The sequence below is a fragment of the Schistocerca cancellata genome, chromosome 5 (genome assembly GCF_023864275.1).
Source record: "Schistocerca cancellata isolate TAMUIC-IGC-003103 chromosome 5, iqSchCanc2.1, whole genome shotgun sequence".
NCBI lineage: Eukaryota > Metazoa > Arthropoda > Insecta > Orthoptera > Acrididae > Schistocerca > Schistocerca cancellata.
Genome location: NC_064630.1, coordinates 71,403,723 through 71,418,060, shown reverse-complemented (window position 1 = coordinate 71,418,060; position 14,338 = coordinate 71,403,723). Strand labels below are relative to the sequence as shown.

The window sequence follows — 14,338 nt, the reverse complement described above, 5'->3', positions numbered from 1 at the left end:
CAGTTTGTGTATGAGAAATCGGTTGGAAACTTTCCTCATGTCACCACGTTGTAGGTGTCGCCACCGGCGCCAACCTTGTGTGAATACTTTGGGAAGCTAATCATTTGCCTATCACCGCATCTTCTTCTTGTCGGTCAAATTTCAAGTCTGTAGCACGTCATCTTCGTGGTGTAGAAATTGTAATGGCCAGTTGTGTACTTTGTTTATATTTAACTGCTTTTATAGACTAAGCTGCAATTATACATATATTTGAAAGTATTTATCCTGAGGGATTATTCCTTTCTCACCTGCTTTTTCTAAAATTCATTGATGTGTTCGTCAACTTTTAACTGACTGCTTTGTGAGTAGCCCAGATGAGTAATCAGCGTTTCCATAATGGTTTAAAGTAACATCGTATAACCGAACTCTTAATGTTCAGACGACCCATATACAATTTGTGCACTCGTCCTCTGCTCGTTATTTGGGAACAGATTAACGTCAAGTGACGATTGACTTCATAATATTTATCAGTTACCAAAAGCTCCAGTGTAGTTGTAATTGTTTGGTTTCATCCAGGATTAAAACGGTTGTAGCAGGTATTATGAACCAGAATATAGTACATCCAAAACAACAGTTGCAAAATCCTGTGTGTGTTTGAGACGGTTAAACCGATTCAGAATATTAATGAAGAGTCGGATCCACTATTAAGACGCCCGCTAAAATTACTATAAGTAACAGAATAATTAAAGCTGTGTACCCTAAAGTGAATAATTGCATAATGTTAAAAACGATATTAAGTGAAAATTACTCATTTAAACACTAACATAAAACGCATATGACTGCGAAAGAACGTCAGCTGATGTTACGTATCTGCCCTACATCAATTACACGAAGTCAACCTTCTGGTTTTCAGATTTACTTGGAGGTTAACGAAAACTTGTCATTTAGACCCAATTGACGTTCTAAAAATGGCTTGCGAGCTTGTAAGTAAATGAATACAGTGACTGTTGGTCCGTCAGACTGGTCGCGCAGTGTAATTTGAGTTTGGGTCTGAAGAGTGTGTCTTGCTCGTAATTAATTTTCTCGGTCAGGGTAACCATTTCAAAGCAAAGCAAACCTGGACTTCAGATAGATAAATGCAGTGATCTGACTAAATATGGACCAAGGACTGTCCTGCGATGGTGGTGCTGCTACTAATGCTTACCATGAATAATTACCATGAGACACGTGGAATACTGCCTGTGTCTTCGGAATACAAGACTAAGCTTGTGCTTCCAGCAATGCGAACTCTGGACCCTATCGGCTGCTCGTGTGGAAACCACAATTCACAGAGATCCGCTGTTATCTCCATCTCTGCACGAACTCACACCCCTGACTGTTTTACTTCACTCGTACATCCTGCTATTTCGTTCCTGCCAAAGAAGACATGACTGCAAAGCTCTGAATAAGAACACTCAGCCGGCCGATGGCATGATACCCTCTACTGCATATATCCTGCTAAGAAAAATGCGTCTCGTTAAAACTCCACTGACTATCCGATCCATCCCTCTTTATCAGGAAACTACTGCTCATGCTTATTTTTCCTGACGTCATAAGAGTTTTCACGAATAGCAGATTTCATGTTCAGTAACTGCCTTACATCAGAGGTCCTCAGAAGGTGCCCGAGGCTAGCCCCTTATATTTCGGCATGACGTGTTTCTTTTAAGTAGGCGTAATACTGATATCAGAGGAACGCACTCTTCAGAACACAGAGGAATGCGTCACCAGCTGAAAAATTCCCTCTCCTTCCCACTGCTCGGTCAGGAGGGTGGAGGTGAGTCATAAACAAACAATAGCGCCAGTTCTCGGGGCTCGCCCAGAGATACCACTTTCTTGGAGACTAACTGTGTATGAATGGTAGAGGCCCCGCTGGCAGCTCAGCCTGGCTTTTTTCGTTACGTCGAAAACCGCCTGATCTGTTCCAGAACCGAAGTGTGCCCTGTTCCCAAACACGCTCATAAAGTAAACAAAAATGACCTTCAGCGTGTTAAATTTAGTTAAGATATGAAGTTCCTTACAAGTCAGTACATAAAGTAGCTTGTATGCAATACTATTATCTTTCGTCCCATCATTATCCTCTAAATAGGGTGTGATTCTCATATTAATGAAAATGGACATGCCAAATGGCTTGCTACTTTCACAGTGGACTGAAAATGATTCTTATTTATTGAGGAACAATTAGAGGAAGAAATAACACTACCTGTTACTGAAAAGGTCCGATAAGAGTCGCAGAAAGAGATAACACAATCAAGTAACTGTATAGGAAGGTTCGTGATGAACCTCTAGCACAGTGAGTTGCAGCACGAGGCCTAGGTCTACAGGCCGGCGTCCGATACTATATGCTGTGTCCACGGTCGGTGCTGGTCGAGATTACAGTCCACTTGAGGAACGGAAGAGCGGGTGACACAAATGTTTGGAACAACTCTCATTGATGACTGGCTTCTCGGGGCCACGTGCTAACGTAGGTACTGTTGAGGTGGAGGATTACAGCGCGAACTGTTTTCGGGCACGCGACTTGTGGAGGCCAAAAGTCCCATGCTGCCTGCACGTCATGTTGTCAATCACAATGCCGCCAGACAGTGAGAGTAGCGCTCGCATTGCGGTAACAAGCCGCGTTGTTATTGTTGTTGTTTTGTGCTGGTTCGCTACTTAGAACCGCTGCCATCGTAGTTGGCTTGCAGACGTCTGTGCAGACAGCTGACGTCGCCTCATGCTAGGCTACATGTGCGACAAAGGTGTGCGTGTGGTTGCAGACCTGTCACGGTGTAGGTGGGAGGAAGATGGTGGAGCAGTCACACCAGGAGCCGAAGATCCTGCAACTTTTTCTGTTGCATCCGTATATATAAATTCTGAAATTTTTATGTCGGATGAAATTTTACTATTTTGGCAGAATCTCAGTGCTTAAGATGGTTCCTAGTATAAGTTTCTACGTCTATTCCTGTAGATTGAGGTGAGGTAAAACTTAATAAGCTAAATTCCCTACTCTTTATATCAAGTAGACTGTGCCTAAACTATGTTACCCACGTGGTAAACAGTTCTTAAGGAAAACAATCTCCTCTTTCAAGTTACGCAATTATTTTTTCAGTGACTGTTATCAAATTCAGATGACGGCCAGTTAAATGTTACATCAATTAATTATTACTAAAATATATATAAGTGTTCTGAAATCAGTTGATTAGACAAGAACATAGTCTATGATTAAACATTTAAAGACACCTGTTGCCCAGGTGTTAAACATAACGTTAATTCCCTACAAAGATGTGTGCTATCAGCAAACTATTAGTTTACTTATCAATGTACCCTACATCGAAGAGCCAAAACATGAGGACTACCTGCTTGATGATGTGTTGGTCCATCTTTATAACGCAATACAGCTGTGATTCTGCATGGTACGGGTTTGAACAGTCCTTGACAGGTTTTCGGATATACACTGATCGGTAGGAACATTATGACCATCGACCTACTATCGATATAAACCCGTCCAGGTGATAGCAGCGTCACCTTGCGAGGTATAGCTGCTTATAAGACACACACACGGTGCATCTAGTACCAGTGAGCGGGCTGTCCGAGTGTAGATTCGGGAAGGCGCGCAAGCTATCTGAGTTTGACCGAGGGCGGACTGTGATGCCCCAGAGGCTCGGCACGTACATTTCGGAAACAGCACCATTTTTCTGGTGTTCGAGGAGTGCTGTAGTGAGTGTCTTCAGTACCAACACCAATACCAAGGCGAACCAGGTGCTGACGTCGTAGGGTTGCGCAGCCACCCCTCTTTACAGATGTTGCACGTCGTAGGCTGGACACATTGGTAATACAGGACAGGCAGGGAATTGTGGCGGAACTAACATCAGACTTTAATGATTGGCAGAGTGCAAGTGTGTCTGAACACACAGTGCACCGAACGCTCTTAACGATGGGCCTCCGCAGCCGAAGACCCACACCTCTGCCGGCGTTAACACCAGGACATCGGCAACTAGGACCGAACTGGGCACGTGACCATCGGCAATGGACGTTGGCGCATTGGCAGGGCGTTGCATTGTCTGATTAATCCCGAAACCTATTTCATCATGCGCTAGGTGACGATCAGTTTGGCTTTAGGAAAATTAAAGGGACGAGAGAGGCAATTCTGACGTTACGGCTAATAATGGAAGCAAGGCTAAAGAAAAATCAAGACACTTTCACAGGATTTGTCGACCTGGAAAAAGCGTTCGACAATATAAAATGCTGCAAGCTGTTCGAGATTCTGAAAAAAGTAGGGGTGAGCTATAGGGAGAGACGGGTCATATACAATATGTACAACAACCAAGAGGGAATAATAAGAGTGGACGATCAAGAACGAAGTGCTCGTATTAAGAAGGATATAAGACAAAGCTGTAGCCTTTCGCCCCTACTCTTTAATCTGTACATCGAGGAAGCAATGATGGAAATAAAAGAAAGGTTCAGGAGTGGTATTAAAATACAAGGTGAAAGGATATCAATGATACGATTCGCTGATGACATTGCTGTCCTGAGTGAAAGTGAAGAAGAATTAAATGATCTGCTGAACGGAATGAACAGTCTAATGAGTACACAGTATGGTTTGAGAGTAAATCGGGGAAAGACGAAGGTAATGAGAAGTAGTAGAAATGTGAACAGCGAGAAACTTAACATCAGGATTGATGGTCACGAAGTCAATGAAGTTAAGGAAGTCCACTATCTAGACAGTAAAATAACCAATGACGGACGGAGCAAAGAGGACATCAAAAGCAGACTCGCTATGGCAAAAAAGGCATTTCTGGCCAAGAGAAGTCTACTAATATCGAATACCGGCCTTAATTTGAGGAAGAAATTTCTGAGGATGTACGTCTGGAGTACAGCATTGTATGGTAGTGAAACATGGACTGTGGGAAAACCGGAACAGAAGAGAATCGAAGCATTTGAGATGTGGTGCTATAGACGAATGTTGAAAATTAGATGGACTGATAAGGTAAGGAATGAGGAGGTTCTACGCAGAATCGGAGAGGAATGGAATATGTGGGAAGCACTGATAAGGAGAAGAGACAGGATGATAGGACATCTGCTAAGACATGAGGGAATGACTTCCATGGTACTACAGGGAGCTGTAGAGGGCAAAAACTGTAGAGGAAGACAGAGATTGGAATACGTCAAGCAAATAATTGAGGACGTTGGTTGCAAGTGCTACTCTGAGATGAAGAGGTTAGCACAGGAAAGGAATTCGTGGCGGGCCGCATCAAACCAGTCAGTAGACTGACGACCAAAAATAAAAAAAAAAATTTCATCATGCCAATGGCAGGGCGCGAATCCGCCGTCTTCCAGGGGAACACCTCTAAAGAACCTGTACTACTGGACAGAGGCAAGCGGGTGGCGGCTCCATTATGCTCTGGGTAACATTCACGTGGACATCCATGGGTCAAGTGGAGCTCGTGCAAGGCACCATGATAGCCGACGAGTATCGTAGACTTGTTCCAACCCACGAATACCCCTTCATGACTATCATGTTTCCCGACGGCAGTGGCATTCTTCAATGGCATGTGCGAGGTCACAAGGCCAGGAGTGCAACGGAGTGATTCGACAAACACAGCGGCGAGTTCCAACTGATGTATTGGCCCCCAAACTCTCCAGATCTGAGGCCGATCGAACACATTTGGTATATGATTGGAAGTGGATCTTTTACGGATTTACGTACAGCACTGTAGGATTCATGGTGTCAATTCCCTCCAACACTACTTCAGACATTAGTCGAGTCAATGTCACGTCGTGTCGCAGCACTTCTGTGTGTTCGATATTAGGCAGGTGTACCAGTTTCTTTGGTTCTTCAGTGTAGAATGGCCACCAGACGTCATTGGTGTTGTTCATGTTTAGTGCTTTACCACGTCTGATAGGATATACTTGGGGAGCGTACAGCATCAGGCGCTGAGTGGTCAATGTGAAGAAATCGGAGATGCCATGTACTCCTGTGAGCCAATGATATCAGTATCAGAGAGAGTTTGAAATGGACCTCATTGTGGATCTCCGTTTGGCCAGCTGGTCGAATTGTACAATATCAAGACTTGTGGGGCATTTGGATGTGAGAGTGGCCCGATGTTGGACAACACGTGGATGGGAATACCCATTGTGAAGGTTCCAATCAACTACATGTGACCAGCTGAAGAGTGGATCGCCACGTTGTACACCAAGCACATCGTATCACCTTCAAATCTGGGACTGGCATTCGAGGACTAGTATCTCACTCCTTGAAACATCCTGTGTCATCCCACACACTTTGTTGCAGATTAATAGCAGCTGGACAAGAGCAGTATTACTCACGCATAGGCTGCCATCCACACCACGACTCAAATGGCTGCGTTTGGAGTGGTGTCGTGATCTGTAATCATGGACTGCTCACGAATGGTGTTACACTGTGTTCAGCGATGAATGGCCGTTACGCACTACTCGAGATGAACGTCTTTGGTGACTATTGTGGTGACCTGCAGGAGATCCCTATTTTCCAGTGTTTTCAGAGGTTCGGAAATGATGCTCCTGGCATCACTTAAGGTCACAGCCGGTAACGATTGAGGATACTGATGGCACAGCAAGAAGTCACGCACATGCAATAGTATCGTGGTGCAATTTTACCACCGGACAATACTCGCCCACAGACAACGTGTGCCTATGTCAACTGTCTGAGGGATGTTGAGGTACGCCCACGGCTAGCAACATCCCCGCATCAGCCCCAACAGAACATGTATGGGACCATCTCGGACATTCATTCCATGCCAGTGCCAGTACCAAGGACTAAAGAGCCAATTGCATAAAAAAGGGGGCCAGCTTGTCTGAGGCGAGAAAACAGCGTCTTTACGACTCTTTTCTCAGCTCAATAATATCATGCATCTAGGCCAGGGGGGTACAAAGTTATACTGTTTAATGGGCTCCTACTGGCAAGTTCTTTGCAAATTTACCTCGATTTTGCAATGAATGAAATAATAACACATACCCTCTCAACCAGCAAATTACATTTTGTATCCTCCTCCTATTCTGAAAGTTTCACTTTTTTATCAGGGTACATTTTAATAATAAAAGTATCACAAAGAAATTATCCGAATGGGACTAAAATCGGTAGATGTGATGTACATGGATTGAAAAACACTTATTACAGTTTCCGAAAAACTGGATGCTTTATTCAAGAGAAGGAGCAACACAAATTAAGCAATACAGTAACTAGTTGGTATAGCTGTGACCCTTATGCAAAGAATTATTCGGCTTCTTATTAATTGACGGAGTTGTTGGATGTCCTCTTGAGGGATAGTGTGTCAAATTCTGTCCAACTGGCGTGTTAAATAGTACAAATGTCTACATCGATCGAGGGTCCTGCCCATAATGCTCCAAAAGTTCTCAATTGGAAAAAGATCCAGTGACCTTGCTGATCAAGATAGGGTTTGGCAAGCACGAATACAAGCAATAGAAACTCTCCCCTCGTGCAGGAGGGCAGTATCTTGCTAAAAAGTAAGGCGAGCGTGTTGCCATGTAGGGCAACAAAGCGGGGCATAGAACATCGTCGACGTATCATGGTGCCGTGAGGATGTCTCGAATGACGACGAAGGGGGTTCTACTATCAAAAGAAATAACATCCCACATCATCGCTTCTGGTTGTCTGGCTGTATGGCAGGTGACACTCAGGATGGTATCAAATGGTTCAAATGGCTCTGAACACTGTGGGACTTAATATCTCAGGCCATCAGTCCCCTAGAACTTAGAACTACGAAAACCTAACTAACCTAATGACATCACACATATCCATGCCCGAGGCAGGATTCGAACCAGCGACCGTAGCGGTCGCGCAGTTCCAGACTGAAGCGCCTAGAACCGCTTGGCCAATGCGGCCGGCAATATGGCATCCCACCGCTGTCTGGGGCGTCTCCATATATGTCTTCGTCCTGTAATCTCGTCAAAAGGAGGGATGTGTCTTCATTGATGGGTCCCGCTTCGAAATAAGTCCGATGACCAGCGTATTCTTAAGTGTTGTCCGCCATATCGCCCCACAACCTCGAGAGATCGAATGGGATATCATTTTTTTTTTTTTCCGTAGCAGGACTCGCTTGATTATCATCCGTGGCACACTTTCAGCACAGTGTTCCGTGGACGATATTCTACAACTCGTTTTGTTCCCCTTCGTGGAAAGCGATCCTGAGCTTACATTTCAGCAAGATACGAGGTGCATTCAAGTTCTAAGGCCTCCGATTTTTTTTCTAATTAACTACTCACCCGAAATCGATGAAACTGTGCGTTACTTCTCGACGTAATCACCCTGCAGACGTAAACATTTTTCACAACGCTGACACCATGATTCCATGGCAGCGGCAAAGGCTTCTTTAGGAGTCTGTTTTGACCACTGGAAAATCGCTGAGGCAATAGCAGCACGGCTGGTGAATTTGCGGCCACGGAGAGTGGCGGTGAATCTGTGTGCTTCCATTGAGCTGACTGGCGCTTTGTTTCTGGATTGAAAAATGGCATCCACGTCTCATCCATTGTCACAACCGACAAAATGAATGTCCCATTCATGCTGTCGTTGCGCGTCAACATTGCTTGGCAACATGCCACACGGGCAGCCGTGTGGTCGTCCGTCAGCATTCGTGGCACCCACCTGGATGACACTTTTAGCATTTTCAGGTCGTCATGCAGGATTGTGTGCACAGAACCCACAGAAGTGCCAACTCTGGAGGCGATCTGTTCAATAGTCATTCGGCGATCCCTCAAAACAATTCTCTCCACTTTCTCGATCGTGTCGTAGACCGGTTTGTGCGAGCCCGAGGCTGTTTCGGTTTGTTGTCACACGATGTTCTGCCTTCATTAAACTGTCGCACTTACGAACGCACTTTAGACACATCCATAACTCCATCACCACATGTCTCATTCAACTGTCGTTGAATTTCAATTGGTTTCACACCACGCTGTTCAAGTAAGGAAAACGTCGCCATTTTAAGTATTTAAAACAGTTCTCATTCTCGACGATGGCGTAAAATTCCATCTGCCGTACGGTGCTGCCATCTCTGGGGCGTATTGACAATGAACGCGGCCTCATTTTAAAATAATGCGCATGTTTCTATCTCTTTCCAGTCTGGAGAAAAAAAATCGGAAACCTTAGAACTTGAATGCACCTCGTAAAGCCCGCCTACTCACGGTGAGGGTTTCTACTGCTTGACTTCGTGCTTCTCAGACCCTCCGTTGGCCAGGGAGTTCGCTGGATCTTTCCTCAGTTGAGAAAGTTAGCAAAGTTGTAGGCAGTGCCCTACAACTAGCTCCTGACATTGTCCGTCATAGAGACATCCAACAACTCTATCAGTGTATGACAAGCCGAACAACAGCTTGAATACGGGCCAGAGGTGGACCAACGCGTTATTATGTATTTGTGCAATCTGCAACCTGGCTGGAACAAGAATGATGTGGCCTAACATTTGTAATTAATAGTGTAGCCCGCCTGTACTGCTGACATGCGTCAGATTTTCATACGCTGTTGTGATGGGTGGTCGGCAGGCGCTACCGGCTGGAGGCGGAGATCGCCTCTATGACGTGGCGCGTCCAGTGGCACGACCTGCTGCTGCTCTCCCACGGCCGCACGCGGGGCAGCCTCACCAGCTTCGGGAAGCGGCGCGGCAGCCAGGCGGTGAGTAACGGCCCGCAACTGTCCACCTTCATCCTGAGCTTCACACGTGGTACCTTTAATATCATGTTTTATACATTCACTCATACTGGCATCAATGATATGGAATTAATCACCTTAATGCAAAGGAAATGGTTCAAATGTGCATAAACAAAGAATATATATCACTATAGGTATGTTTTCATTGCAGGAATCACCTTTCATTTCCCTGAACTGATTTTTGAAAACCACAAAATACCTGCACCAGGATGGCTGTATACAGAAACCTCCAGCACCTCTACTACACTACTGGCCATTAAAATTGCTACACCACGAAGATGACGTGCTACAGACTCGAAATTTAACCGACAGGAAGAAGATGCTGTGATATGCAAATGATTAGCTTTTTAGAGCATTCCCACAAGGTTGGCGCCGGTGGCGACACCTACAACGTGCTGATATGAGGAAAGTTTCCAAGCCATTTCTCATCCAGAAGCAACAGTTGACCGGCGTTGCCTGGTGAAACGCTGTTGTGATGCCTCGTGTAAGGAGGAGAAATGCGTACCGTCACGTTTCCGACTTTGATAAAGGTCGGACTGTAGCCTATCGCGACTGCGGTTTATCGCATCGCGACACTGCTGCTCGCGTTGGTCGAGATCCAATGACTGTTGGCAGAATATGGAATTGGTGGGTTCAGGAGGGTAATACGGAACGCCGTGCTGGATCCCAACGGCCTAGTATCACTAGCAGTCGAGATGACAGGCATCTTATCCGCATGGCTGTAACGGATCGTGCAGCCACGTCTCGATCCCTGAGACAACAGATGGGGACATTTGCAGGACAATAACCATCTGCACGAACAGTTCGACGACGTTTGCAGGAGCATGGACTATCAGCTCGGAGACATGGCTGCGGTTACCCTTGACGCTTCATCACAGACGGGAGCGCCTGCGATGGTGTACTCGACGACGAACCTGGGTGCACGAATGGCAAAACGTCGTTTTTTCGGATGAATCCAGGTTCTGTTTACAGCATCATCATGGTCGCATCCGTGTTTGGCGACATCGCTTGTATTCGTCATCGCCATACTTGCGTCTCACCCGGCGTGATGGTATGGAGTGCCACTGGTTACACATCTCGGTCACCTCTTGTTCGCATTGAATGCACTTTGAACAGTGGACATTACATTTCAGGTGTGTTACGACCCGCGGCTCTACCCTTCATTCGATCCCTGCGAAACCCTACATTTCAGCAGGATAATGCACGACCGCATGTTGTAGGTCCTGTACGGGCCTTTCTGGATACACAAAATGTTCGACTGCTGCCCTGGCCAGCACATTCTCCAGATCTTTCACCAACTGAAAACGTCTGGTCAATGGTGGCCTAGCAAGTGGCTCGTCACAGTACGCCAGTCATTTCTCTTGATGAACTGTGGTATCGTGTTGAAGCTGCATGGGTAGCTGTATCTGTACACGCCAATCAAGCTCTGTTTGACTCAATGCCCAGGCGTATCAAGGCCGTTATTACGGCCAGAGGTGGTCGTTCTGAGTACTGATTTCTCAGGATCTCTGCACCCAAACTGCGTGAAAATGTAATCACGTGTCAGTTGTAGTATAATATATTTGTCCAATGAATACCCGTTTATCATCTGCGTTTCTTCTTGGTGTACCAATTTTACTGGCCAGTAGTGTATGAAGTCAGAGTCTTGGAAAGTGCACTGCCTCGTTTAGTGGTTCCATGTTGTACATTGCTCTCTTAATTGTACACAGTCTGCGCAAGACAAGTTACAATAAGAAGAACAATTTTTCTCTGTTGCTTTCCATCTGTTTACTCCTGTTACTGCGCACACTCTGGACAACGCTGGTGACAGCAGGGCCACTAACTTGCAGCTATGCTCCTTGCAATCTTTTCAGTCTGTCCAGAGAACTGACGCCAGGTTCACAAATATGCCTCTGTGCCTCATTAACATCTCCATCCTACACCTTCCACCATACTGCACCTATAGCATTTTATCCGAGAGGAGTGGCTTGTATAAATAAGCAAAATTATACTTATGACTAAATTCTGAAATTCTTTATATAGCATGGATAAAATGCAGTCATTTCAATGTCCTCTACAATCTTTTCAGAAGCCGGATTGTTGGTATAAGAGTCAATATAAATGAAAGGGATTCTATAGTTGAGAAGGAAGAGAGACGAACCAGCAGCCTATGCCAGGTGTTACTCAATCTGTGGTTTCAGTAAAACGAGGAGAAATTTGGAAACGGAATTACGGTAGCAGACTTCGGAGATCAGTTGAATATTGAAAGGAGGGTAAAAGATGAATATCAACAAAAGTAAAACAAGGATATTGGATTGTAATGAACTTTACTCTATTGATTATAGGCTGAGATATCTATGGATTCATTACGAATGATAAGGACTGACAGATTTGCGAAGTATTTCTAAACAGTTTCTCCGGAAACTTCATTGAGCACAGAACGTAAATATTTTAGGCCTCGTAGACAGAAACGGGCCTCGCCTTATACACTGCCTGTATGGAGTCTGGGGTTGCCGATCACTATGTCGTCATACCCACGATTATTACTGAGGTAATAATCCCATCAAGATGGCTATACAGTTTTATGCTGGAAAGAGCAGGTAAGTAGTGATAAGCATCCTACTACGATAACAAATGAACATAATTTAGTTCCAGTATGATGAACGTAAGTAACTGCTGAGAGAACAGAGATGTTTGCACTTTCCGTTCAAAAAAGCCTTAGGAATTCCGAAAGGCAAAAGTTACTAAAAGTTTGTGTCTTGATAGAAGATGGATGCGCGAAGCGTACGTTAATTTACCGCAATACCTTAGCGAATGATCTTGCTGAGAAAGCGAGAGAATTCATAACACTAAGCCGTTAGAAGGTTTCTATCCACTTACTCATCAGCGAGCCTGGTTGGCAAAAGAGAAGCTCAAGATTTAAATTTCGCTTTTAAAAAACCGTTTATACAGGATAAGCGTACAGATTCCATCTTTTGACCTCCACAATAACTGTCATAGATAGAAACTAGATCCCCGACATTGAACATCAACTGAAAGAGTTGAAACCAAATGAATCACCAGGTCCAGACAGAATCCCTTTTCTGTTTTACAAGGAGTATCCTCGGGCATTGGCCCCTTACTCACACAATCTAGTCATATTAATGTAACCACCGCCTATCTTCGACATCAACGTGCAATAATCGCTCGCAGACCGCAGGTGGCAGCACTATATGAGTGGAGGGTATGTACGCTGAAGAGCCAAAGAAACAGGTGCACCTGACTAATACCGTGTAGGTCCCCCGCGAGCAAGCAGAAACGCCGCAGCACAACCTGACATGGACTCGACTAACGTCTTAAGTAGTGCTGTAGGAAACTGACTCCACGAATCCTGCAGGCCTGTCCATAAATGCGAAAGAGTACGAGGGGTGAAGGTCTATGCTGAACAGCGCGTTGCAAGGCATCCCAGATACACTCAATAATGTTCATGTCTCGGGAGTTTGGTCGCCAGCAGAAATGTTTAAACACAGAAGGGTGTTTCTGGAGTCACTCTGTAGCAATTCTGGACTTGTAGGGTGTCGCGTTGTCATGCTGGAATTGCCCAAGTCCGTCGGAGTGCGCAATGGACGTGAATGGATGCAGGTGATCAGGCAGGATGCTTACGTACATGTTACCTGCCAGAGTCGTATCCAACTGCACACGCCCCGCGCCATTACAGAGCGCCCACCAGCTTGAACAGTCCCCTGTTGACATGCAGGGTCCTTGGATTCATGACGTCTCGATACCCGTACACGTCCAGTCGTTCGATACTATTTAAAACGACGCTCGTCCGACCAGACAACATGTTTCCAGTCTTCAAAATCCACTGTCGGTGTTGACGGGCGCAGGCGAGACATAAAGCTTTGCGTCGTGCAGTCATCGAGGGTACACGAGAGGGCCTTCGGCTGCGATCTGAGTCCCACGTTTCCGCACTCGCACTCATGAGCACATAATTATCTACAAGTCAGGTTTGATTTGCCGCGTGAAATATTTTCAACAAATCCAGTGAACATAATGCTGTAACAACAGTGGTGTGAACGTTTCTCATGCAGTACGTCACATGAGGAATACTTAAGCATATAATTTAACATCGCTGCCCAAATTTACCTGGAAAATATTTTATGATTATAAAGTTTGCGGTTTTTGCGGTTTGTCAAGTTGATACACAGCGTATATATCAACTGAGTTCTTTTTTTTTTAATTTCGGATTCTAGAGTTGTTTTTGCGGTGATGCATTGCATGTAACTAAGTTGAAGGTTAGGAAAAGCCTTCTTTAAGCGTTGGAAAATTGTCAAATGGAAATAGTGAAACATTTGCTACATTTTATTCGAATTATGAACTGCCTCACAGATAGTGAAGCACCGACAAGAGGAGAAGGAAACGAAATGAAGCTTCATGGTTGGAGAGGATATATGATGTTATCTCATTAAGCATCGAATCAATTTTACAAAGAACTTGTGCATATGAACCCACTTACAATATGTTGTCGCGCCCCTCCTAGCTTCCGTGCTACACTGACTGGGTTGGTAAGGATCTCATAAAGCGGTTGTGTCCTCTCTTGAGGCAAGCTGGCCGACAACTACTGTAAACCGTCCATGATTTCCTGATTCTTGTTAATGAAACGCAGTTGACGTCCGAGCTGGTCCCTAA

The 14,338-nt window shown here is 45.1% G+C and overlaps 1 protein-coding gene across 1 annotated transcript in view; it reads left to right on the top strand.

Moving 5' to 3' along the window:
* The window catches only part of LOC126188367 (atrial natriuretic peptide receptor 1-like), a 362,237-nt gene that overhangs the window by 130,866 nt on the left and 217,033 nt on the right, over positions 1-14,338 (top strand). The window contains exon 7 of the mRNA XM_049929966.1: positions 9,526-9,655. Within this exon, the coding sequence (XP_049785923.1) occupies positions 9,526-9,655 (130 nt within the window). The remainder of the gene's footprint in view (positions 1-9,525; positions 9,656-14,338) is intronic.